At 36.2% G+C, this 26,544-nt stretch overlaps 1 protein-coding gene and 2 pseudogenes across 3 annotated transcripts; 1 reads left to right on the top strand and 2 right to left on the bottom strand.

Annotated features, from left to right (window-relative positions):
• The first annotated feature begins 5,010 nt into the window (after positions 1 to 5,010).
• LOC147509529 (uncharacterized) lies at positions 5,011 to 7,651 on the top strand (annotated as a pseudogene). Its single transcript, XR_015215953.1, has 2 exons — positions 5,011 to 5,354; positions 5,510 to 7,651. The product of XR_015215953.1 is annotated as an uncharacterized LOC147509529 (transcript).
• Positions 7,652 to 9,684: 2,033 nt separating this feature from the next.
• LOC147509530 (DNA-directed RNA polymerases II and IV subunit 5A-like) lies at positions 9,685 to 13,805 on the bottom strand (annotated as a pseudogene). Its single transcript, XR_015218508.1, has 3 exons — positions 13,302 to 13,805; positions 10,392 to 10,514; positions 9,685 to 9,941 (listed from the first exon to the last, which is right to left on the bottom strand). The product of XR_015218508.1 is annotated as a DNA-directed RNA polymerases II and IV subunit 5A-like (transcript).
• Positions 13,806 to 13,819: 14 nt separating this feature from the next.
• LOC147509531 (asparagine synthetase [glutamine-hydrolyzing] 2) lies at positions 13,820 to 22,193 on the bottom strand. Its single transcript, XM_086601789.1, has 14 exons — positions 22,022 to 22,193; positions 21,818 to 21,956; positions 21,656 to 21,751; positions 21,439 to 21,580; positions 21,168 to 21,263; positions 20,250 to 20,344; positions 19,696 to 19,857; positions 19,099 to 19,179; positions 18,800 to 19,021; positions 18,528 to 18,662; positions 14,980 to 15,060; positions 14,779 to 14,865; positions 14,471 to 14,578; positions 13,820 to 14,224 (listed from the first exon to the last, which is right to left on the bottom strand). Exons 1-14 carry the CDS (start codon positions 22,099 to 22,101, stop codon positions 14,042 to 14,044), a joined length of 1,707 nt encoding a protein of 568 aa, XP_086457915.1. The 5' UTR covers positions 22,102 to 22,193; the 3' UTR covers positions 13,820 to 14,041.
• Positions 22,194 to 26,544: the final 4,351 nt, after the last annotated feature.

Genomic DNA, 26,544 nt, shown 5'->3' on the forward strand with positions numbered 1-26,544 from the left:
TCTAAACAGTTTTGTGGACTGCACAACCTTGTGAACATCTTCTAATAGTAATCAGAAGACGAGGAGGTCACCTTTGGTGGTGGTTTTCTTGATAAATGTTTTGGCCAGAGCAGACTTGATCAGTTCATCACATTCCTGTCCAATGTTTTCTTCCCATGACTGACCTTGCATCCCTTCCCTTCTCTTCTTTCTTCTTTGGTGTGTTTCTTCAGTTTTCTTTTCCATTTCACTTGCCATTTGACTCTGTATGCGCACCACATCAAGGACCACCATTTCCCCCTCCACAGCATCATCATCATCTACATCATTATCACGTTCTCTCAACATCACATTATCATTTTTAGATTTCATAACAACAATAGATTTTAGCTGACTATCTACCTCAAAGGTTTGAGCGGTTGTGGGTGACAATATAGGCAAGTCAGTTATGTCAAGATCAAGAAGAAAGTAAAGCGAGAAAATGTGACCTTCTCCATTTTTCGAAGTTCGGGACTTCTTCCCCATCAATATCAACATCATCATTGGAGGGAACATCAACATTAGGTGTAGGCGGGGACCATCACTGTGAGCAATGTCCAAGGGACTAATAAATGGCACATGCTCAACAACATCCATATTATAGACTTCCACTAGGGAACTTTGGCCAACCACATTCTCATCAATGGGCTCTTTCACACCCTCTTCCTCGCAGACTTCATTGCTCAAAGACTCCTGAACCACATTCTCTTGACATTTGTAGGTATTTACAACCCCTCTTCAACCTCCTCAACTAAAACTCTCGGAGCACCCTCATCATTATCATAAGGGCCTTCATGTTCATGTTCGGGTTCTTGGAAAAACCATGTACATGGTCTTCCCCATCACCGGGTCATCATGAGGAGTCTTGGGTAACTCTTCACTAATATCTCTCAAAACATCGGCTGCTGCAACAAGATCGGTTTCACTACCCTCTCCCTCTCCATCTTCTTCTTCCTCACCTAAACCAATCAAATTTCTTCTTATTTTTTGGTTTGTTAGCTTCCTTGCTCTTAGCCTCCATGTCTTTTCTTTTCTCCTTGACTTGACTTCTTTTCAAAATTGTTTGCCTTTTGCTAGCCTTTACTGGCCTCTACTTTACTTTTAACCTTGGTGGTCGGACTCTCACTTTTTTGCATACTATGTTTCTCTTCACCCCTCCTCCTTACCATTTTAAACCCCGCATTCACTCCTCTTTTTCTATTTTCTTCAACCTCATGTGAAAGATCAAATGTTACTTTCTTAGAGGATGATGACTTCCTCTTAGAAGGTGGGGATGATGACTTCCTCTTAGAAGGTGGGGTAGACACAGCTTCTTCCACAACAGCTTTAACCTTATTCTTAACAAACCGTGTAGTAGGTTTTTTGACAACAGCATCAGCATTGGTGTAGACACAGCTTCTTCCCCTTGTTTTCTTTGTTCTTGGTCCCTTCACAACCCCCTGGGATGATGATGGTTCACCCAATCCACTTTTCTTCCCACCCTGTAAAACCCCTTGCAGTATTGTCTCCATACCTGTCCTAATTTCAGACTTGATGTCATTCCGAGCCACCCTAACCTGTATTCAAAAGTTAGTTGAAGTAAGCATTGCCGGTGTATCATAGAGTCCTATCTTATGAGTCCTATCTACCTTATGAGCACTAACATAAAGTTCCTGATATATCCAGTTTACGAACCTATCTTATCAGTTAACATAAAACTACCATAGAGTTTCTGATATATCAAGTTTAAGAACCTATCCTGTGAGTCAACACAAATGTAATATATACTTCCTGATATTTTCAGTTTAAGAACCTTTCTTATAAATGCAACAGATGTCAAATGCATTCTTTGATGTATCGATTGCGAGAATATAATTAACAATGCAGAGTTTATAATCAACAATGCAATGCAGAGTTTATAATCAACAATGTAGAGTTTATAATCAACAATGCAGAGTTTCAATCATATGCTTACAAGGCCTTTCAGTAGGTGTGCCTGTCTCTGAAGCATCTCCTCTCAAAAAGCGGCTTTGTGTGGCTTTGTTGGTTGAAAGCCACCTTCATTACATCTTCATTCATTTCTTCTTCTTCAATATCCAAAGTGTCAAAGGCAACAACCTTACCCTTAAGAGGCTCGAGCTTCTTCTTCCGTGTCGGAGATGTAAGTTCTTGGGAGGCAATCGAACCCAATATAGTATTCTTGGGAATTTACCATTCAATGCCCTACGAGCCCCCAAAGAGGGATGTGAAGGTATGCCCAAATATCAAAACAAATAACACAACCATAAACCGCAAAGGAGTCCTTCTCCGGCTAACACATTTTTGTAAATATCATCCAAACGGTATTCCAACATCTCAAAGCAAGGTGTGCCCCATGGAAACCGATCAAAAGCAGCTAGGTCCTCTGCAAGATCAACATACCTTCCATCTACGGTCCTAGAAGATCCAGAAGCACAACTTGGAGCAAGCACATACAACCTATTGAGCCTAAATATATCACTTTTATCTTCACTACCACCTGGATTTTGCCACCACTAAAGCATCTAAATATTTCGTCTCACTAACAAAGTGCTTCCTTTAAAAAACCTAGCACTAAATTACGATGTGTTGTTCTTCACGTCGCTGGTGTAGAATGAGTTAGCAATGAGTTTACACTAAGACCCATAATCAATGCAACATCACTCTTCTTGAATACCAAATCTTTGTTACCAATCCGATAGCAAAATCTACCAACTTTATGGCTAACTATGGCACAAACTAGAGTAGTTGTTGCGTGCATATTTTTTGGATTTGCAAAAGCTTCAAAACAGAATTCTCAAAATCCTCCATTTCTTCCTTACTAAATCCACCAAATAATTTCTGCATTTTATCTAATGACATTCTACATGTCGATTAAGCTTCCTCATTTCTCCACCAATAATTGAACCGTAAAGATAAAATGAGGGTGGAGTTATAATATGGAGATTGAAGTGAAACTAAAAATTAGGGTTTCCAAATTTAATTGAGCTTCACTAGGACAGTTTTTCCCCCTAATTCCCAATTGATTTCTTTAAGTTTTGGTTAATGTGACACGTACGTTCCAAGGTCATTTCCCTCCACGTGTCAGACTTCATTGGGTACCCAACTTCATTTCCGCCAAAAACTTGATGTCCATGTTGATTCCTCTATCAAATGAACAAACATATTCCTACCCTAGAACTATCGGCAACTTTACTATACATTGTCTAAATAATTAATTCTAATAAGGTTAAAAAAAAATTCATAAATTCAAGATAAAGATTAACATTCTACATGAAGCTTTTTAACATGCCGAAGCATGCTTGCCACTAGATATCATGAAATAAACATGGGTATTTAAAAAAAAAGAAAAAAAGGGTTTGATTGCCTTTAAATTGGGGACACATGTCAATCCTCAAATTTCCGCCAAAAAATAATGATATTCATATTCGATCATTCAATGAATAACTATATTGTGGCCTTAAGACTATCAGTAACTTTCTTGTACATTGATAATTATTTATGGGTACCCAAATTATTCATTCAATCCATTTAGGGTCCATTTATGGGTTAATTTCGGGGTAATTAGTCCGAGTTGCATACTTGCATGTCCTCTAATATGGCAACAAACGAATTACATTGGGTTTGACAAAGGGTCAAAATTCACTTCATTTTCTAAATTAATTTTGGTCTTGCCTGTCCCTTCATTGTTTGTGTGTCATGATGACCATTTACGGTAAGGTGAAAAGAAAACTAACCACCCCACATAATTACAACGCCTCGTTTCCCGCAAACATTTATCTTTGAAATAGTCATCTAAAATTTGATCTCTCACATTCTAATATTCTTTCTGTTAGCAACAATCTACCAAAGCAACAACCAAAGTTAAATCTACCAAAGTTATCAACATGCCTCTTCCTGGATGTTCAAGCGGTGAAACCACTGATTACTCAAGTGACGAGTACGAGAAAATGTGGGATAGTTATTCTACTGATGACTACACTGATGAAGAAGAAGACGATGAAGAAGAAGAGATGCATGATCCTTATTTTGTTGAAGACCCTACTGATTACATGTGGGAAGACCAACATGATGATGATAGTTCCAGTTTTGGGGATGATGGCGATGATGAAGACGAGGAGGAAGATGAAGACGATGAAGATTAAGGGTTGTTATGTTCTGTTGTTATGTTATGTTCAGTTTTTATGTTGGGGTTTATGTTTTGTCTTAGTTTCTGGTGCTTTTGCAATTTTTGTTGATGATAGTGGTAGAACCAGAACATGTCCTGTGAATGCTGTGTAGATTTTGCTTAGTTTTAAGGGTTTAATACATGGGTTGGTTTAATTCATGATTTTTATCTTGTTATTTTTACAAGAATCTTATCCATTATTCATGTTTTTTATCATTATTCTTGTTATTTTTACAAGAATCTTATTATTTCTACATTTTTCTTATTAAAAATAATTTTTTTATAATAAAAATAGTATATGAACAGTGTTAATGTCAATAACCGTCCATCTTAATGTTTACTTAATCTCGAGGCTTTTAAACCACGATCGTTCGCGGACCGCTTCATTTGCATCTCTTCATCTCTAAGATAATCGTGGTTTAAATCCACACACCCATCAAATCACTTTAAATCACTTCAAATAATGAGAGAGAGTGTTGCAATAGAGAGAGAGTGTTGCAGTAGAGAGAGAGTGTTTGAAAATAAGGAGAAGGGCAAAAGTGTCAAAAGTGAGGTTGAAAAGTCAAAATTGAAGAGTGGTTACTACTTGGGAACAGATTGACATTATGGATTACTAATTGGGAAATTATCCTAGATTTTTTAGTTTTATGTATCCAACTAGCAATGGGTGATTGATTTCATTTAAAACAGATTTACAAATAATTAAGACAAGAGAGGTAATTTTGCAATGGGCTTGGGCTTCTTGATATGAGCATGGGCTTGGGTGAAGTCTCGGCCCACGTTAAAACAGTATAGATAGAAGAAGAAAGTGAGAAAATATTATAGGGTTTGATTATTTAGAGATCTGAATGTACAACGGAATCGGATTGCAGACCCCTAGGGGATCGGGAACAAACGGGTATATACAGACGAACAAATTCTTCGTCCGACCAAAAACAACAAAGGTAGAAACGAAAGGATTGGAGGGAGATGCCGGGACAGGGGGTGTGAAAAGGGCGAATAAAGAGATTCTTGAACATGATAGGAAAAGACAGATTCAACTTAAACTTGTTCTTCTTTTAGAAGATAAGCTGACTCAGCAAGGCTATACTCAAAATGAAATCATCGACAAGATTCAGGAGACGAGGAAGCTTCTTCAAGCTGCTGATGATGCTCCCGGACCGAATAATAAGTATTGTTTATTCTTGAATCTCTCTTTAATTAATCAAAAAAGGCTAATTTTTACTAGTGTCCTCCTCTCCTCTAAAGGTTTCTAAAGATCTGTTTTATCTACGTATATATATTATTGATTCTCATTTGCTCAAATTACTTTGGTTGCTATTCCAGGGTTTCTGATACTCATCAAATTGCTGCTAGAAAGGAGAAGCAGATGGAGACCTTGAGAGCTGCATTTGGGATAAGTAGAGGCGATGACAACTCCGAAACGCAAGACCAAAAGCTGGAGAAAGCAACCAAATTAGAGAGTGATGATGAAACAATAATAGAAGATCAAAGAAATGGTTTAATAGATAGCCATGCTATAGAAAAGAGAGCTGAAGTGAAAAAATATAGGTTTCTTGATCGGGTACAGAGTCAAAAAATGAGGCATGATGCTGATTCTTCTAATCCGGATATCAGTACAAAGCATATCAGGTCATCAAGGAAAAACACCAAAAAGACAGTGATGATACACACAAGAAAAGAAGCTCAAAGGTGCACAAGCATACCGGAAGAGCTAACAGTGAGGATTCGGATTCTGGAGGTGATGAAATATATCAGAAAAGCAGTCAATCTAAATCAAGTAGGAAAATTGAAGTCAACAAAGAAAAGAGAAGACATGATACAGATGTTGATACCAGAAGAGCTAACAGTGAGGACTCAGATTCTGGGCATACTGAAAACTATCTGAAAAGCAGTCAGAGGTCCATTGTGGAGAAGAAATCTAATTTAATAAATAGGAAGATGGAAGTGAAGAAGGAAAAGAAACGACAAGATACGGATGTGGATGATTCTGACAGGGATACTCGTGAGCAAGATGCTCAAAAAAATCAGAAAAACAGTAGAAAGCCCATTGTGGAGAATAGATCTGACTCCAGAAAGAAAAAGGATGTTGCCAAGGAAAAGAGAAGACATGATAAAGATGTGAGTGATTATGACAGTGATAGTGGCAGGCGGGGTGCCAGAAGCAGGGGAGGCAAATATAAGGCATCTGCAAAGTCTGATAGTGAAAGCAGCAGAAGTAGTAGCGCTGAGGAGTCTGATTACAGTAGTAGTTATAGTGATTCAAGCACGAGTGGTTCTGGCCGTGATAGACGTATTAAGATAAAATCTAGCAAGGACAAGCTCGGGTCTACAAGGCATGTTTCCCTCGATAGGAAAAAGGAAAGTGAACTGGCTGGTAGTGATAAACAAGGTAAGATGACTCGGGATGCAAGAATTAATCAAGACAGCTCTAGAAGGGATACCAAGGATGAGCGATATGGAAATCTTGAAAGGAGAGGGAAGAGAAAATTAGAAGATGGGGCTTTTGAAGAGCAAACAGAGTCAAAGTTGAGCAAACAGAATTCAGTAAAAGAGACAGAACACAGAAAGGATAAAGAGTGCAGGGACGAGCTCGAGTATGATGACAGGAAGCTGGATAATCGAGAGGGAGATGACCTCTCAAGTTTTGAAAGGCATCATCAACCTCATAGCGAAGGTCATGGACATGCAAGCAGAAAGCATGAAATGATTAAAGAAGAGCGTGGAAGTAGTAAGCTCAGTAAGGATGACCGTGGAATCACAAGGCAAAGGAAGGATGATGGCCGTGGAAGCAGGCAGCATGAAAGATATGAAAGAAAAGAAGACGAGGGAAGAGGTGATGGAAAAAAATACAATACCAGAAGGTGTGAAAGAGGTGATGAGCATCTTGATATAAAAGTGCTTGAAAGAGGTGCAGATGAACAAGAAAGGAGGTTTGCAAGAAAAGAGCGTGAGATTAGGAGTGATGGAGTAGAACACGATAGCAGAAGACGTGAAAGGAAAGAGCGTGAAGTAAGAGGTGTAGAGGAACTTGGAAGTAGGCATGAAAGGAAAGAGCGTGAAGTAGGAGGTGTAGAGGAACTTGGAAGTAGGCATGAAAGGAAAGAGCGTGAAGTAAGAGGTGATCGGGAAGAACACGATAGCAGAAGCCGGAAGAGAGATAATGATGATCCTGATATCAAAGGGAAAGAAATATGTGCAGAGAAACATGAGAGGAGTCGTGAAAGAAAAGAGCGTGAGGTAAGGGGTGAAAGGGATGAAGAAGATCATGGACGTAGACAATCAAGAAAAGAAGAAATAAGCAAAAGCCGAGTGCGAAGAAGGGATGAGGAAGAATGCCGTAGTAGACAGCAGGGGAGCAATAGAGACATGGATGCTAAGAGGAGTAGGTACGATACCGATCCTCGACCCAAGGGAGATAGGTATGAGAACCACAGCGATGAAGATTAGCCAAGGCGGAAACTTTGAACCAAGCTCCGGGTTGATTGGTGAGTTGTTTGTCTCTTGTGAATGAGAACTTTTTTACGTAACATGGTCAAATCTATGCATCATACTCTTCCTTCTGTCCTAAGTTCTTACCTTGTATTGGGTACAAATTACATTAAATGCCATTGAGTTGAATCTAGTAAACAGGATCACTGCTGTACTGGAGTTAATTCATATTATGATCTAGTTACATGAATATTGTGTGATTGGTATTAGAAATTCAATACAAAGTTGCTAATGATGTTGGGGCTGCATAAAAGAGTTCAGGAATACTAAACTGAACTAGAAATAAAGGTTAGAGAAGTTTCTTAATAAACAGGTATTATACATACTTCATTACCCATAATGTGCATAAAGTCTTGGGTTATCTTGGACTTTTGTAATTTTCTGACTTTTATGTGACATTTTCAGTGCTTCTCGGGAATGAGAAGGCCGAAATACTTCTGGAATACTTCATCAGTGGATGCACAACAGATTGTGGGATGCAGAGATACTGGAGGGGAAGTGAGTTAGGGTTGTCGACTCTCTATTTTTATTTGTTGTTTATCTAAAATTCAGTGAACTTGTAAGAGTGTTCTCATTACAACTCGTGTTGTTGAATTATTAAGAAGCTAAATTGTCTAATGCAGATGCGGAACTTCATAGTTTGTACTTTGTGGTGGTGTTTCTGAATTCGGGTCACAGTGATGAATGCTGACTTGGTGGAGATTGCGTTCGTGTGATCAGGATTCAGGACACACCATACCTAAGGTCTTCATGTTGTTATCCAGTAGTATGTATTGATACTTCTTGTAGAGAAGTTCAAGTTGCTAAGGCAAGTTCAAACTTCAAACTTCTAACGCAGCTTGGTCCTAGTTTTATAGAATAAACACTTCCTGTAGAGATGCATGCAGTCACAATCCAGTTCTTTACACATATCTATGGAATTTTCATGCATGCCAACAATCTATTGTGTCCTTAGCAGAATTTCATAGTTCGTACATAGCAGATTTAATAGCAGTACATATTGAAAAAATTGATGTCCTTCCTGAGGAAGCGCCTTGTACAAAAGTGACTAAACACGGCATAAAGTGAGGACAACAAGGCGCGTGCGTTTGATACCACAAATGTTGCATAAGCCTGTTTTCTTCTTAGTGTTGCAGTGCCTTGATCGGTCCATCACTTATGTATCCACCGGGTGACTGAGACTGGCAATGAGTGCACACAGCAACACACCATTAAATCAAAATCACTTTGATCTTTCAATCCCTTCTCGTCCACTTTATCCCTTACACCATAAAGATCAAGTTGAGCTTTCTCTCTATCATTAATCAAATTTTATCTTCAAAAGAAGGGAACTACGTAGTCAAAATTTTCAAAAGCGCAAAGCAGAGACAAGACGAGGTATAAGAATAAACAGCAATTTCGATCATATATAATATGGAGAAAATTAATAGCAAAGTGGGGTTTTGCAAGAACCGTGTCATTCCAAATTAACAGAAATAAGATAGAGTTTTATTAATCCAGTCAACATTTTGAAATGTGTTGTTTTTTAAGCATTATTGAGTGCGCACTGATCTTTCCAGTGTCCTCTCTTCCTTTCATTTTTGTCTTCAAAGACACAATTCACAAGCAATCCAAACAATGTGCATTGAAGAGTCTCAAGGGGCACATAACTTAGATATAAGTGAATTATTCCAAAAATGCAGAACTGAAACTTTTATTAATCTACACTAAAAAAAAAAAAAAAAAAACTTTTATTAATCTTTGATCCAGAACAAGGGCATGATTTGATCAATATCTTGAAGCTGTAAACTTGGAAAAACCCCCAATGATAGGGATCATAAAACTCAAAAGATCAAGTGACATTGGGAAGTTGGATATCAGGAAAATGATGTGCAGTTAAATGTAAACGGAACTAAGCAATAGCATGCTAAAACCGCATCCAAAGCCCGATAGCTAAGAACAGTTCTAGCGGAATTCATCCAGTACAGGTTTCTGATACAATATATGGGTGTACCCCAGGAATAACACTGATAACCTTCACTTAATGGTTTAGCAGATAAAACTTAGCTACACGGTCCAAAATTCTTTAAGGTCACTTAAAACGCAAACACAAATCCCTTCGGCCTTCTCCAGCTCTGGTTTCTAACTGAGGCTCATAGCTCTAGACCACATAGCGGTAGGTGATATATCTACCTGCCGTCTCACTCGGACGAATGATCTTCACAACTTGGCCACGTTTTAGCCCATAATATCGAGCAACAGGATCAGTGATCTGCATCCTCGGAAGCTGAAAGCAACCACAATGGTATACACGTTAGAAATTGGAATCACAGAAGGGTCTAGTCAGTAGTAACTAAATTTGATAAAATAACAGAACATAAAGGGCATACAGGAGACACCCACACATCTATTTATTGATATGCAGGAAACATTTAGTGCCTACAACAGAGATATATTTCATGAACGTGCAGCATGTATTTAATACTTCAAAGTAGACAAAGTAACAAAATTAAGCCGATAAGGAACATCAAAAAAGAAGCTTCACAGGTTACAAGAATCCAGTCAATGTAAAGATGAAAAACAAAGTCCCCACTGTCAACAGCCCAAAATCAGTCTTCATGCAAAAAAGTAGCATGTGATCTTAAACAAGATAGCTTATGGAACAGCTTATAACAAATGAAAATTCTGAAATTGCGACAAAGTACTAAGTGAACACAAGACTGCACCATGTCAGAACCAACCTGTGTTTCCTTTCCTTTAAGGTATAGCGCTCAGGCAAGCTCTTCTTTTGATCGGGTTTAAGCACCTCATGTTCAGGAACAAGGACATGCTCTTTGATGTTGATGAGAAGCTCCGCTTTCTGTCACCAAAGAACTTATCATTAGACTAGGTTATTTTAGCAACTACCTCATTTTGCATTTCTTCATCATTAGGTAAGTTACGTTTCTTAGTCTTAAACAGCTAGATCTTTTATTCTAGAAGTGAATGACAAATAACACTTTCTAAGAAGACAGAACAAAAGAAACAAACTTCTAAGATCAATTACATATGTCGAACTTGAGAATACATAACCAGTGAGGATATTAATGGAAAGCTCCCATCTTGAAAATCGTATGAACTACTACAACAACGTCAAGGCCTGCTTAGTCTAAAACAAACCTTGGAGGAAAATATCAAGATTGCGCTGTACTAAACAAGGTTATGGAATGATAAACGTGTTGCAGTTATTTGGTGGCTCCACAAGTTTTGACTAAATTCACCTCCATATGTCATGATTTAAAGATGTGAACCCTCTAGCACAATCTATTCTAACATAACTCAGTCAGAATCAACACTCGCGAATTTTTTCTCCACACCAACTAGGACTCAAGTTTCATACTTCCACACATACACCATAAACTGTTAAAGAAAAACTAGTTTAGTTACTTTACGCATAGATTATTTTTTCATACAAGAAATTGGGCTAGAGAGTCTCATTTAAAAAAAAAACAACTCTAAAGCCCTATCCATAATTTTTTTGGGTTTTAATACCCCTACATTGTTTTTATTCGCCATAAGTGTTTTTTTATAGAAAATCTTTAGAATCTAAGCTTTTGACTCGAGACTAGGTGCCACCTGTTATTTTTTAATATAAATTATTCTCTTTTTCACCCTTCCAAAATAACTACTTGTAGATAAGATAACTACCAGAATAAAGATTGAATAAGATAACTACTTTTAGATAAGATAACTACTAGGAACAAAAAGAGTATATTTTGGGTTTGAATAGAATTTAGCAAAAGTCACGATTGTATTGCTCCAAAAAGTTAAATTTGACACTACTACCTGTTTTTCATCCGAATGTGGGCGTTATAAACTTATACATTTTAAAATGCAGATGCACCATGTTATAAACTTATATATTTTAAAATGATGCACCACGTTATAAACTTATATATTTTAAAATGCAGATGCATTAACGTTATAAACCCGTTATAAACTTATATATTTTAAAATGCAGATGCACCACGTTATAAACCTATATATTTTAAAATGCATACACACCACACGATTTTAAAATACTGAGATACAAAATGCATTTGATTATTTATTTTGTGGGTTTGATTAACTACTATTAAATGAAACGGGTTGGTTTAGAGTTTATTGTTTATAAATTTAGAATATAGGGATTAGGGTTTAGTGTCTTAAGGTTTAGGGTTTAGGCTTAGGGTCTAGTTTATAGGGGTTAGGGTTTAGTGTCTTAAGGTTTAGGGTTTAGGCTTAGGGTCTACTTTATAAAGATTTTGGGTTTAATGTCTAGTGGTTTGGAATTTAGACTTAACGACTAATGTCAAATGCCTCCACAAAATATTGGAGACATAATATTTTTAGTTTTTTCATTACCGAAAAGCTAGTCTTCCATAGGGTGTGTAACAGATAGCATCTGGGCCACTCATATAGGCACAAATCTTGGTGTATTGCAAGCAAAGAAGTATTGTCCAAGGGCTCTCATTCCACAAGACTCATACACTCGATGCACCCTAGATGCCCTCTTTTCATTATATGCATTTTTAAATGTGAAGGCAGGTAGTTATAAGTGAATTTTTTGTGTGAAATTTAATTTTTTTATTTTGTATCCCACTATATTATTCGGTAGATAGTCGGTTATGTTTGTTTCCAAGTGAGGATATTTTCGTCTATTCTTGGTAAAGTTGGATAATAGTGGTTAGTTCCATATTCTGGTCAAATTGGGGTATTAAATTCTAAACAAATTTAAGAAGAGTCTTAGGACTACTAAATATTTATAACTAAGTCCTCTAGACTAATTTTCTGTTTTTTCATACTCCAACACAATACCAATTGCGTAACAGACACATGACAAGCACACAACAAGAAACAAGCCAACTTAATAATGGCATAAGAAAAGCACATTACAGCATCCTTTTTATCAAACTTTGATCCAGACTATGATATCTCTTACAGTACAAATGCATGCAATTCACAAGGGAGTTGCCAACACATTCGGTGTTGAAGATCTATGAAAAATTCCACTCGCAAGATAAATAGTAGAATATATTGCTCATTAATCTTAATGTTTGCTTTGTGAACATGCATAACACTAAGGAGTCATTTATTTGTTTTATTTTGCTAATTGAAGATTTGATTTCTTACAAGATTAGACTGATAGGCTTATTGCATGCAATTTCCAAATTATCTTTTCTATGCACTGCTTCTTCTTTTTCATTGATTAAAAAATGTACCCGTCATGTTAGAAGTAGTTCGTTTTTTAGGTGTTTAGTGTATACCAGAAAATATTAGATACGTTTTAAGTACTTCTGTAATCTATTGGACTGAGAAACTCTAAAACTTGCTCATTTGTTTTCAGTCCTAATACTAGCAAGACGAGCAACAATGTCGGTCGAGATTCGGAAGCCAAACGCTCCTCCTATATTGTGTAACAGACCCCTAAGCACCAAGGAATAAGTCAATGTATAAATGGCGGCATAACAAAAGCACGTTACTACTGTCTATATCACTAGATGATTCTACGTATCTACTCATGTACCATCGTCAAAAGCAAACCCTAATATCAAGAAAGAAATAATAAAGTTGTATAGCAAACAAGATTAACTAACTGGTAAAAAAAATGGAGAAAGCCTCCTCTGACCTGAAAAACCTCCAAGTGAAACTTAGTAGTAATCTCGGCAATACAATTTCTGGCAAAGGGAGTTAAATTCTGCTGAACAACCAAAATAACCCTAAAAACATTCTCAGTCTTCATCCGGTTGGTATAAGTCTTCATTGTCTTGACACCCACTTTAGCTTCCTCAGGAAAAAAAATATATATATCTGATCAGACCCATCATTGTTTTTAGATTTATGAATAGCCAAATCTTCTCTTTTCACATGCTCTCCAAATTTATCAACGAAATCTTCCCTAGTTGCTCTCAATTCGAAATCAGCTACTAGTAGTCTCGGTCATGTAACATCTGCATTACCGTTTTCCTAATTCTAAATAATCTAGTAGTGTCTGTCATGTAAGGGATCGTCTCGGAACCTTAATTCAGGATAGAAAATACAGTTTTGTAATGATCAAAATGTAGAGTCTTTTGTGTTAATTTTAAAAAAAAATTGAACATAAAATTTCTCTGCGCTACTGATTGTAATATCAGAAGAAGCTTACCAGAAACCAACAAAAGTTGATTCAAATTGCTTTCATTTAAGAAATATGTACATTCATCATTCCTGACGGGGTTGAGACAATGTAACCATATTGCTAATACCCTACTCTGAAAACATTAGCTTGTCTTACATACTCGGGACAAAAGAGAGGTGGAGAAGCTCTAATCAAACACTAGTAGCAGAAGCCTCTACAATGCCATCCTGCAGATTATTAAGGAAAGTCGGTCACTGAATTGGTGTTGTTTGCTGCCCAGACGTTTTGGTTTCCTCATAAGCAGCAGTATGGACACCAAGAGCAGCGCGGCCTGATGGATCAGGATTTTTCGACCATGTTACATCCCATTCTAATGCTTTAGCAGTACTGCATGCCACACTTGGACCTCCTGGAACTGTTGACCTTGCTGCATTCTGTCCAACGAGAAGAAGGGTAATTGAGAACCACAGCAGAAGTAATATACCAATATTACTTTAAGCAATAGATGGCACATTCGCCAAATTAAAGGCAATATGAAGGCATCTCAACCATTATTGAAAAGTGAAAACAATGATCATAAAAGAATCATTTAACAGATACTCACATTTCCAAGAAAAGTACCAACAATGGGATGAAGGCAAGAAACTAACAATAGAATAGGAGTAGATTAAAAACCCAACCTTGGGGAAAAACCTTTCAAATATAGTTCTATAGTAATAGGCCTCTTTTGTAGTAGGAGAATTCTCAGGATAAACAAAGCTTGCATTTGCCAGCATTGCATCAGATACCTGACCATTTACCAACAAAAACAAAATGAGAAAAATGAGAAGGAAAATAATGATTCTTGTGAGCTGAGGTGCAAGACAGGCACAATTGGACTTCATACTCTGATTTCTAATAGAAGAAACATCAACTATTGCACTGTAAGGAATCCTTTGTGCAACACAGAGTGCGTAAGTGTGTCTACATACTGAGGAGAAAGGTTTACATGTTCATTTGCATGGTCTTTCAGTCCATCAATCCAGCTGTATCCAACTCCATCGCTAAATTGTTCCTTCTGCCTGTATAGTATATGCTGAAAGACAAAGGAAGACGGTTATAACTTGTAATAGGCTCTATGAGAGAGAAGATAGTTTCAGAAGTGTATGATTTGAAGAGCATGAGAAGAACAAGATTTCAATACACAAACCTTTGGTAAGTATGGCTTCTGATCATCATCAAATGCGTTGCGTAGTACCCACTTCTCAATCCGGCCAAGATCTGGTCTTACCTGTAATAAGTGAAGTTTGTGATTCTAGGAAATAGGGAGTTTGTATCTACCACCACAACGTAAAAAAGGCGGGTTGGAAAATTCCAGGTTAAAAAATACTACAACTTTACAAATCCAAAATGCTACGTATGAGTTTCTTACAGATCAATAACACGACTTTTCTAAGCTTTGTAGTCAGATGAGATTCTTCAATAGGTACTGCTAACGTGGGCTTTTGAGATGTATTACAGCTGTGGAAGTCATAATTTCTTTTCTTTTCCTCTATTTTGCTTTGCTTCTATTTCTATGTTGTACTGTGATGTCTCATTTTACCTTTTCTGACTTATTGGTATGTAGTTTATATCTATCTTCACTTATTGAAAGAAAATGCTTAGAAGACATTATTACTCAATATCATGCCTAATGATATATATTTTCTTTTTGAAATATATATATTTTCACCGAGAAAAAAAAAAAAAATCTTTTTGAAGGATTTAAAACATATAAATGAGCTGTGACGTAACATAGAGATGGAACATCTGAAGGATTCAAGACATAATATGTTTATAGGAATCATAAACAAATAAAAGAAGTAACTACTCAAAATGTTCTTCAGTCCTACTGCGCCTGTGCAGTTTAAGCGTTAATCGGCAGCAGATCGCTCCAAGAGCTTATAGCGATTAATCGTATTAATCGGAATTAATCGGATTTTAATTTTAATTTTAGTTTAATGTATTTACCATAGTATTTGTTTATGACTTAATTCCCCCTCCCATTTTTTTATAAAAAAAACAAAGAGATTGGTCTGAATCTGTTAAAAATTTACATCAATACCCAACCTATAGAATATTGGGTACACCATAGTTGCACTATATCAAAATTCCTTAGCTCTTACGTTGGGCATATCACAAATCCATCGTCATCAGATTATCAAACATTCAAACAAAAAAGCCATCGTCGTCGACCTCAAATAAAGATCTGATTTTCGAAAGAGAACCTTTCCGCTCTCTCTTGCCTTGAATTGAGTTTGAAGATAGCAATCTCTCTCAATAACTCTTTCAATTTTTGCTGCAAGAGGAAGAAATAGGGGTGAAGTAGTGGAAAATTTTCTTATTTTAGTTTCAGCATTCAGCGAGGGGAAAAACATGGAATGCTAGCAAACAATAATTTGTAACTAAAGCTGTTAAGCGGCGCTTTTTTCAAACCGACTAATCGGAAATCGTCCGACTAATCGGAATAAATCGCCAGATTTTTCGACTCCGCTCAGACCTCTATTTTTTTAGCCGATCGGATCAGTTAGGTAGCGCATAGCGCTTACTCATTGATTAATCAGCGATTAAGCAGTGCTTAAACTGCACAGTACTGCGCCATAAATCCCAATAGAATGTCAACTTTGTTAGCGACATGGGCACCATATTAGGCATATTGGACTTTTATGTATGTTAATTAACCTTTTGGACTAGTTATTGGGTCCCATGAGCATTATAGTCTTTTGTCTAATCTTAGGGTTGTATTATGCCTAAAAACAAAATTGAAAAGATAGCGTTCCAAAGCGTTCTTCAAACATCCTACCCACAAATGGCAATAGAAGTCAACCTTGTTAGTGATATAGCCACCCTAAACTGGCAAGGACAAAATTCTGAAATAATAAACCCAAAAAACGAACTTCATTTCAAAAACACTCCCAAGGACAATAGTTGTCTCTTGTCCAAAAAAGACAATAGTACCCCTAAAACTAAATAGGAACCTACGATCCAACTCCCATCTTCTCTCTCAAAACCAAAACCCTAGTTTCCAAAATAATAAGAAACCCATTTGTTTGCAATTCTAAAAACCCAACTCTCAATATAATTTCTTCACGAATTTGTGGTTGAAGATGAGATTGTTCTCCTCAAATTTCTAATTAAAACTTTAAGATTAGATAATCAAGTTTTTGTGGTGTTCATTTTGAAGAAATTCATTCCAATGTCTAATTAGCTTCAATTTTTTGTAAATATCATTGTGAAGAAGATGAAATTGAAGAACAAGATAATAGAGGTCAAGAATATATAATTATATAGTAGAAGATGGTACGAGATCGAGAAGTGAGTTTATCACGTTTGGTATGCACATGTGTCTGTGCATACTAAGCATCATGCATATTGTCAGAAGAAAATGGTATGCACAAGTTTCTGTGCATACCAAAGGTGGTATGCACAGACAAATGGTGACTTAGGTATATGCACAGACGTCAGTGCATGCCAAACATCACAAGAAATGTTATGCACAGGTATATGGGCATACCACTTTAGGTATGCACGGATGTCTGTGCATACCAAGTATCACAGTAAACTTGTATGCATGGCTATCTGTGCGTACCTTCATAATACCCAACAATAAATTCAATCTCGAATTACTCAAAAAACTCAATTCTTTGACAAACCCAACAAAATCTAAGTTAAATTGAGATGAAATCCAACAGAGAAAGTAGAGTTGGTTCTAATATAAGCTAAATTGAGATGAAATCCAACAAAATCTATTAAAAAATGGAGAATGGTAAAATTGGAAAGAGCGAAACATAAAAAAGTCAAGTCAGTCCTTATTAATAATTAAAACGTGAAATCAGGGTTTTCTAGTAGTCATACCCGAAAAAAATGTCCTTATCAATGGTTTCAAAACCTGGCGGTCCTAGACTATGTTTAAAATTGTAAATTGGGCCTTTTGGCTTATTTCTTGTTAGGCTTATTGGGCTTTTATGTATGTTACTACACTTTTGGACTAGTTATTAGGCCCCATGAGTATTGCAGTCTTTTGATTAGTCTTAAGATTGAATGGTGCCCACTAAGAGACACCATACGACTAAGACCAGACAAAAGTCTACGATGGTCCAAGGGACTAATAACTAGTCTAAATCGGCAGTAACATACACAAAGCCCAATAAGCCTACCGGGTGCCCTTGTTTTTTGCTCGGTAAAAGCTGATTTAATTTATGAAGGCCAATAGGTGCTCATATCTCTAAGCAAATCTCCCTGGCAAAACATAGATCTTTTTAAAATTCAAGTTAAGAGAATTGCAGCTCAAATAGTTTTCCGCCTTCACCCAAATAAATAAATGTTACAGTAGGAATCCTACTTTTCTAATCCAAATCAAGACACACAAGCGAACAGTTATAAGAAATGAAGGGGGGCTATGTACAAGACTTGATCTTACTTTAGTTCAATCATTTTCTCGAGATAGTTCTGAGTGTAAACACTTCAAAAATTCTAAACAAAAAAATCTTACTCGATGTTCTTCGTGTGCTTCTAATAAAACTGCAAAGAAATCTCACTATCAACAGGGAATACACCGCAATCAAATTTTGGACCCTAGCTATTCATAACCAATCAAATTTAGGTGATCCTCCATGTGTTTTGTATCTATGCGATGGTTACATCAGATAGAGTTTTATAATCTAGCAAGCGTACTAATGAAGAATAGGACTGCCAAAGTTATAGAAGTTGCGAGGTTACCATTTTCCACTCTGGATCAATATCCATTGCAGTATTGAGGAATTCTTTATCCAAAAAAGGTACACGAGCCTCTAATCCCCAAGCTGATGTTGATTTGTTAGCCCTCAAGCAATCATATAGATGAAGAGATTTGATCTGACTAGGCATAAAAGCAACCATATAAGTTTGAAGCAAATTTTATTAGAAGAGCTTCACATCATTATGAATAGCAATGAGAAGCGCAAGCTCCAAACAAATTCAGAGGGACAAAGGCATTGAACGGCATGTGATACCTTTCTGCATAATTCTTGGTGAAATTCCTCCTTGTTAGGAGCCTTGTGAAAATACAAGTAGCCACCAAAAATTTCGTCTGATCCTTCCCCTGAAAGAACCATCTTTACACCTGACGATTTTATTTTTCGAGACATCAAAAACATCGGAGTGCTGGCCCTAATTGTGGTCACATCATAGGTCTCAATGTGGTAAATGACTTCCTCAAGTGCGTCTAGGCCCTCCTGGTAAAGTAAATTGCAGCCTTGTCACTAATCTGTAGTACAGAAGATTGGACCACTGTCAAAAGGATTTGAATTACCTGGACGGTGAAATGGAACTCATGGTGACGAGTACCAATATAATCTGCAACTTCCCTGGCAGCTTTGAGATCAGGAGAGCCCTGACAAGAATCATGCATGAGAAAAGAAGCATTAAATAAAAATTACTGGTAAGGTAAACCATTACTTACATCTTTCATACAAACACAAAACTACTCTCAATTCTAAACCAATCAATAAAATGTCAAAAACTGCCAACACAGCCCCCCCAGCTCCTTTTCTCAAATTCTACAGTTGCAAGAAATTCATAGAGATTTAAACATTCTAGACTTTACTCCAATACATACTGCCTCACATTTTCTGAAAGTCCTATGCATAAGGTATGGGGGGAGCAGAAATGAGTATGAAGTTGCACCAAAGATCAACATCAACAATAACTTAATACAGTTGTAACCCCTAAAATATTTTACTTAAGACAGACAGTATAAATGTGCATGTCAAAGTTCTATGTTCACAAAACTTACTTGAGTACATCTTAAACATACTGTCAAAGTACTTTAATTTCATACATAATACATAATGAAGATTTTTGTAGTACAATGCGTATGGCATGCAAAAAAAAGGGGAAGTATAAAAACCTTTAAACCAACGCAAAAGGTATGCAGCTGTGATCCCCACTGACTAGCAACTTTGGATTCTTTCAAATGGCGAGAAGCCACAGCAGCAACGAGTGATGAGTCAAGTCCTCCCGATAAAAGAACACCAAATGGTACATCTGTCATGAGTCTCTTAATGACAGCCTGCAAGAGTTAGGAGCAACAAAATCAATATAAAAGTTCCTCCATCGATACAAAATCTATACTAACCAGCCAAGGGACAAACCAACCATATTTCAATGAAACTTTTCATCAGATGACTGAAAACAAATGTTCTTCAGAGTGGAAGTTTCAAGGTGAAAAACTGAAGATAAAATCAACAACTTCACAAGGGGATTACAGATCTGTTGCATGGGGATGTTTTCGTGGTTTGATTTTTTTTTCTTTAAAAATAAATAAAAATAAAATAAATATTTAAGAAAAAGAAGCAAATACAAAAATTGACAGATCTGTAATCCCCCATTTATAACCCACCCCCATTTTAAAGGAGAGTTCATCAATGGTGATTGTATAAAATTCATGAGTTCGAAGCATGCCTTCTCAAAGGTCTCGCGCAAAACTAAAGGATTGTAAGGAGTGGATGGTATGGACTCCGAATACCAGGAGGGGTTGTACCATCTTCTCAGTTCCCCTGCATACACAACCTCAAAAGTTAAATGCGAAAAGAAAATAATAATCATAAAAACAACAAGGAAAGAGGAAAGAAAATGAAAAAGGAACGATAGAGAAAACCATTTATTATAAATTAAGTTTTCATTTCAATTGAACCAAAAATTTTGTACATAGCAAACCAAGGCATCCCTCAGTGGTAGGCTTTTGCAAGAATCCCATTACAAGAGACTAACATTGCTATTTACCCCACAAGAGAATTCCAATTCCATATCAAATCATGACAACCCACATTCCAAAAACCAATATCCCCCTAGACCAGTCATACAAGAGAATCATACGAGTATATCTGCCCTTATTTTCTAAAAGCCTCTAGTTGCACTCCTTCCAAAGAACCCACATAGTTGCTATTGGAACATGGTTAGCTAGCCACTTAGCCCTTGTCGACAAAGGACTATGTATAAATTAATGTAAATGTCCAATCATATAATATCCATCATTTTGATATGTAATACACTATTCTTTCTTAAGCAACAAAACTCCAATTATTTTCATTCTCTCACAAAAGCATCTTAAGTGAAGCTGATGGTTTGACATTTGCATTTGAAAACAGAACTGACCACAAAAGCAATCCTGTACTTGACATTTTACACAGTATAGCAACAAACATAAAGATGTTCTTAAGAGAATAAACTTAACATGTAGCCTAACGACTTTGTTATTAGATATATCATTAGAGAAATGCTATAGTGCAATTATCTTTCAAACTGAGAAATCAAAGTAATCTATTTAACCGGAAAAGGAATATTTTGGCAATATCTAGCTTTGCACAATATGTAGCATACCAGTTTTACTAGAATATATATGTCCTGGAAGAAAGGACTTGAAACGTTCACAATCATCACTGAGAGCTTTCATCTCTGAAGCAAACCAAGTCGATCCTGAAAAAGAAGAAAACATATGGAAAGAACGTCATGCAGCAAACCCGGAACATAAATGAGTAGACTGGTACTACTTCAGTTTATTCAAAGTAAAGCATTAAGGCATATATACCCGAACAAGTTGTCAAAAGCAATATAGAACATTATTTATATGGCAAAAAAAAAAGGTAGATACCATCAAGACCCCAGCCCATGTATAGCGGTGTAATTCCAATAGCATCTCGAGCAGCAATGAAAGTGTTGTCACGGGTGTCGAGTAGAACAAAGGAGAACATACCATCCAACATGTGCACAAAATCTTGTCCATATTCTTCATACTGTTGCATATAAAAACGGTGGTTGGTAAATGAGCAAATTACAAGTATATAACAAGAGTAGTAAGCAGAACTTACAAGGTGGGAAATGACTTCACAATCACTTCCAGTTCGGAATGTGTGAGATTTCAGCTTCAACCTCAATTCTTCATGGTTATAAATCTCCCCATTCACCTATTATATATTGATTAATTAATAAAGATGATTTCTTTGGTAAAAAAATAAAAAAAATATATATACCGTGACTACGATGGATTTGTCTTCATTGTAAAGAGGTTGATCTCCGGAAGTAGGATCAACGATAGCCAAACGTTGGTGAGCCAAATAACAATCTTGGTAACAATGTAACCCGCTCCAATCTGGGCCTCTATGTTTCAACCTATTTAAACAAAAATGTATAAATGAATTTCTTTTAATAAATGAAATGATTTTTACTTATTTTACCTTCGGGATAACTCGATGATTCTAGAACGTTTGGCTTGTGAGCTGTCGCTGCAACCGAACACTGCTAATATTCCACACATGATATATTGATATATTTTCTTTTTTCTGCCTCACTAATGTAGAGAGTGAAGAATGAGTTAAAAAACGCAAGACTCTCTACTTTCCTTTTCAATAGTCACGTGGTAACATTCTACTTTCCTTTTTGTCTTGTTATACAATACAGATCTCGAGGCAGAGCACAGTCTCTTATTGACTGCCGGGCAAAGTCAATGGGGGTTTGACTTAAAAAGCAATTTCCACCTAACAACAGCCATAGGGAAGACTTGATCACTTGCAACTTTTCATAGTTTGAATCATATTAAAACTTAGATTTTGGCCGAAAGGTAGAGAAGCGGGCATACACTCAATAGTCATAGATGTAAATGTCTATTTTTATCTCTAGAGATTTAGGACATTATACCATGTGTGAACTTAGCTTTGGTGGATAGAGATTCATTAGAGAAGCATTTGGTTAATAGAGATTGCACATAATCCTATTAATCTCTAGGGATAAAAATAGACATTTATCAAATGCACACAAACACTGAGAATTTAACCCATTTGATTGCTAGGAAGATTTTCTCAAGAAACTCTCGCAAGCATGAAAACCTTCCTAAGAAAATTTCAGCATTCATTGTCGCGACCAGCACACTTTACTCTGGACAGAACCGAATAATATCTTCAATTGCAGACTAATCTCCTTCATATATGTAGCATGGTGCAGTGTTGTCCACCCAATGTCGCCTATATGCACACTTTATGTTTACTCGGTTGCTTCTCTAATAATTTCACTGGAAATCTTAATCAGTCCTATGCCAAAGGTTTGAACCACATAAGCAGAACTCCGGAAGGGGCAACCTAGAGACTGGTATAAAAGGTCCTGGTCTATATTCATGTTAGATTTGGATATCATGGAGATCATTCTCTGTAAAATTACCAGTGGAGCACTCATTACCTATTGTATGATAACTTGCTTTTCCATATGAAAATCCCATAAGCAACCAAAAGTGGGGTCTGGCATTCGTAAGAGGATATTCATAATCAGGGTCCTCTTCAACTAACAATTTCACCGCCTCAAGTTGCCGGTTAGTTATGCACATATTTCTGGATAGGTTTTACCGCTTAAAAAATAAATAAAGAAAGAAAATCTTATTGGTGTTTGTTACATCCTAAAAATTGCAAGTCGCCCTCATTTTTTTGGTACTTCCAAATTTAGTTTTTAAACATCTCTTCCAACACTTTTAACCCATATATAATATAACTAATCGTTTTGCTATTTAATAACGAGTAAAGAGCTACCAGTCCAATAGAACTTGTTATGATAGAGTGTCTCACGATTTTAATCTTAGCTTTAGAGGTCGCATTGTAGAACCCCTCATTTAGAGGTCCTCAATATCATGTTTGTCCTTATCTTAACCTCTAAAATGTTGATGTGGCCCTCTATTTTGAGGATTGAGGGCCTACATTGGTGATGCCCTAATGATCATTTCGATTTTGTCTCCAAATGTATTTTAGTGTGTTTTTATGTATTATATAGCCTAGCTAGTATGATGTTTGATGATTTGGATTTGCATTTTAGGGTTTATATGTTGACATGTCATTATTCGTTTGCTCAAGAATCAATCTGATGGTATTTAGAGGCAATTTAATTTCCAATTAGATTTAATTTTTGGTACTTGTTATGGCAAATCCGTGAAAATTAGTCGCTAGTATGACATTACGCACCATACTAAACTTCCACATGTCCTCAAGACATATGTCTCTGTTAGTAATAGTTGTAGAATGTGGGAATTTATTAGAAAGGTTTTGCTTCGGATAAATTTGAAGTGTACAACTCTTCTAAAAAAGGAAGTATACTCCGTGTGTACTATGGAGAAGGCTAGTTGTAGGTTTTTGGAAATAAGTAAAATGATGTTATGTGGTTTGTTACATGATGAATTTGAAAGGACTACTGCAACTATTTTAGGTTCAAAAGTGATAATGAGAATGTTAACATGCAATTGGTTTTTTTTTTTCTTCTTGTTGTACGTAAGTAGCTTATAGGTCTATTTACTTATTTAGTTATAATTTGTTCTGTTTCTGTTTTATTCTTTCAAGTAATGTTGAAGTTGTTGATTGGTATCGATCTATACTACAAACTGCTAGGCGAATGCAATCTTTGGAGATTATAGTCACTTAGTCACCTGACTTCTTTTTAAGTAGTTTGAGTTTATGTAAATAATATTTCTCGAAGGCAATCCCAGTGGTCATTGTATGCATTGCATTAATGTCTTGTGGTCTTATACTCTTATATATGGAAGCATCTTGAAACTAGTGATAGAGATTGTTCTCTCTCGTAGTCCATTTAATAATTTATTGGTTTCAAGAAGGTAGGCTTAGATTTTCTAGCCATTCCGCTAGAACTCAATTGCAGCATATTCTCAAGTTGTAATCACTCATTCTGCCATTGAAAAATATTGATTGTTCAGCTAGTGGGCATTATTCTTGTCTAGTAGATAATCCATGTGAGGTTCTTTCTCTTGTGTATTTTTAAGCAAATTTTAAATCTTATATCTATTTGGTTCCTCATGTGTTTTGTAATTGTAACATGTTGTGGAAATTTGATTAATACCAATTCCGCTATAACATATTGTAATTATGGTTCTCTAGAGGGATATTAACTAATATGATGTTGCGCCAAATGTTTGAATATAACAATTGTTTGAACAAGAAATAATAAGACAATTTAGAAATAGTGCTTCTGCAGTTGTTCCATATGGTGACTCACATAAACTAACAGGATTTATTTTATTTTTTTAATTAGTTTATCCTTCTCCTCGCGCAGTTACTGCTGCTTTAAATTCACCTTGTTAAGTTTTGTTGTATGTCGCTCAATGAGATTCAATGATAGTCAGTCAAGATTGAATTCAATCAGTTAATGGTTTTAAACATTTAATCTTTATTCAACAACTGGCGGTAATTCTTTGGCTTGTCCATTAAGTTGCAACCTTCTTTAATTTCTTTCTTTCTAACTAATTTGTTTCTTCTTCTTTGTTTGGCAATGGCAAATGTCACTAAGAATTTGAGAGAACTAGTTTCTAGAGGGAATGTTATATATCTCCTAATTAAGTGATGCCTCCAAACTCAGTAAGGTAAATATTAAAACTGGTCTGGCAAGAGCAACCATTGATATGACAAACTCGAAAAATCTAGACCTTTATGTAGTATGACTCAAATTCTCCTATCAATTTATTGGAGTCGTATTCCATCTACATATCCATAAAAGTTCAAAACTTGTTAAGAAGTTTCAACCCCAAAAAAACAAACCAATCACCATCAATTATTCTAAATGACAACAACACTGCTTCCCATTGGGTTGAATTCGGTTATACTCCAAAGAAAGACGTAGAGTGTGGTAGAAAGAAATTGATATTTATAATATCATTATGCGAGCTTTCATGAGAGAAGAGTATCACCATAAACCATCTTTTGTTATGGGATTTGTCGGGTTCGGAGACCTTATGCACATGGCTCATGAACTCTGTAGGTCTGCTCATGATTACGATAATCTAGCCGTCTTTTTCAAGAAAGATGAAGGAGAAAATGAGGATATGAAAACAGTGTAGACGAGGATTGATGAGGAAGGCAATGCGTTATTTTGCTAATGTTACCAAATGAGCTAAAATTTTGTGGAGATGATCTTTATGATGAGTATATCATATTCACAAAATATTAGGCTTGAATTCATTTTTTCGGTGAAGTTTTACTTACGTACTTATTTTAAATTAACTTAAGTAGCTACTTTTTAGAGAATAACTATATATATATGAAATTGGTTCGCGAAAAGATTAAGGAAGTGATCGCTAATAGAGGGGCTGGAGTAGCTCCGAAGGAAAAAATATCTCGGCAGTGGAAAAAATATGGTTAGGGCCAAGGGATGTGGGAAACATAGATTACAAAGGGGGAAAGAGAAAGCAATAGCTTCTGCTAGGCGTTGTAATGGATGTGGACTCAGTGGACAATCACATGACAAAAGAAATTGTCCTATGTTAACAAGTAATGTTCATTGTTATTTAATTCATGTGTTTTTCCCAATTTTTTTTTTGTTATACTGATATATACTGGTGGAAATTATAGGTTCAACGGATGGTGGTAACTCGGAAAATGACAAGTGAGAATGGAATTGGAGATGAAGTTGTTTTTTAAAGGAGCATGCGTGTCAGACTATGCATGTGTTATGAAGTGTTAAAACTGAAGTTGTGAGAAATGGAGCTGGTAATAGTAGTGAAGTTAGAGAAATAAAGTTGGTTGGAGTGTAGGATCGTAGGGAGAATTACAATGAGAATTTGGGTTGGTATAAAGTGAGAGATTGCGTGCTGTGTTATTTTTCTACTATGAATTTCTTGTGAATGTTATTGCTTTTAGTAGTAAAGAATTGATTCCAATGCATTTTGTACATTGCTTTTGGTTGAGCCTATGTAGTTAATTAATTTAGTCAATACTCT

Source organism: Coptis chinensis, chromosome 3 (genome assembly GCF_015680905.1).
Source record: "Coptis chinensis isolate HL-2020 chromosome 3, ASM1568090v1, whole genome shotgun sequence".
Taxonomy (NCBI): domain Eukaryota; kingdom Viridiplantae; phylum Streptophyta; class Magnoliopsida; order Ranunculales; family Ranunculaceae; genus Coptis; species Coptis chinensis.

What these genes read in the sequence shown, in the direction of transcription:
- LOC147509531 (XM_086601789.1), bottom strand. Translation starts at nt 22,101, where the DNA reads ATGTGTGGAATATTAGCAGTGTTCGGTTGCAGCGACAGCTCACAAGCC. An exon ending in ACAAATCCATCGTAGTCACG is followed by an intron (nt 21,752 to 21,817) that starts GTATATATATTT and finishes AATATATAATAG; the next exon opens with GTGAATGGGGAGATTTATAA. An exon ending in AGAAGCCATACTTACCAAAG is followed by an intron (nt 14,866 to 14,979) that starts GTTTGTGTATTG and finishes TTTGTCTTTCAG; the next exon opens with CATATACTATACAGGCAGAA.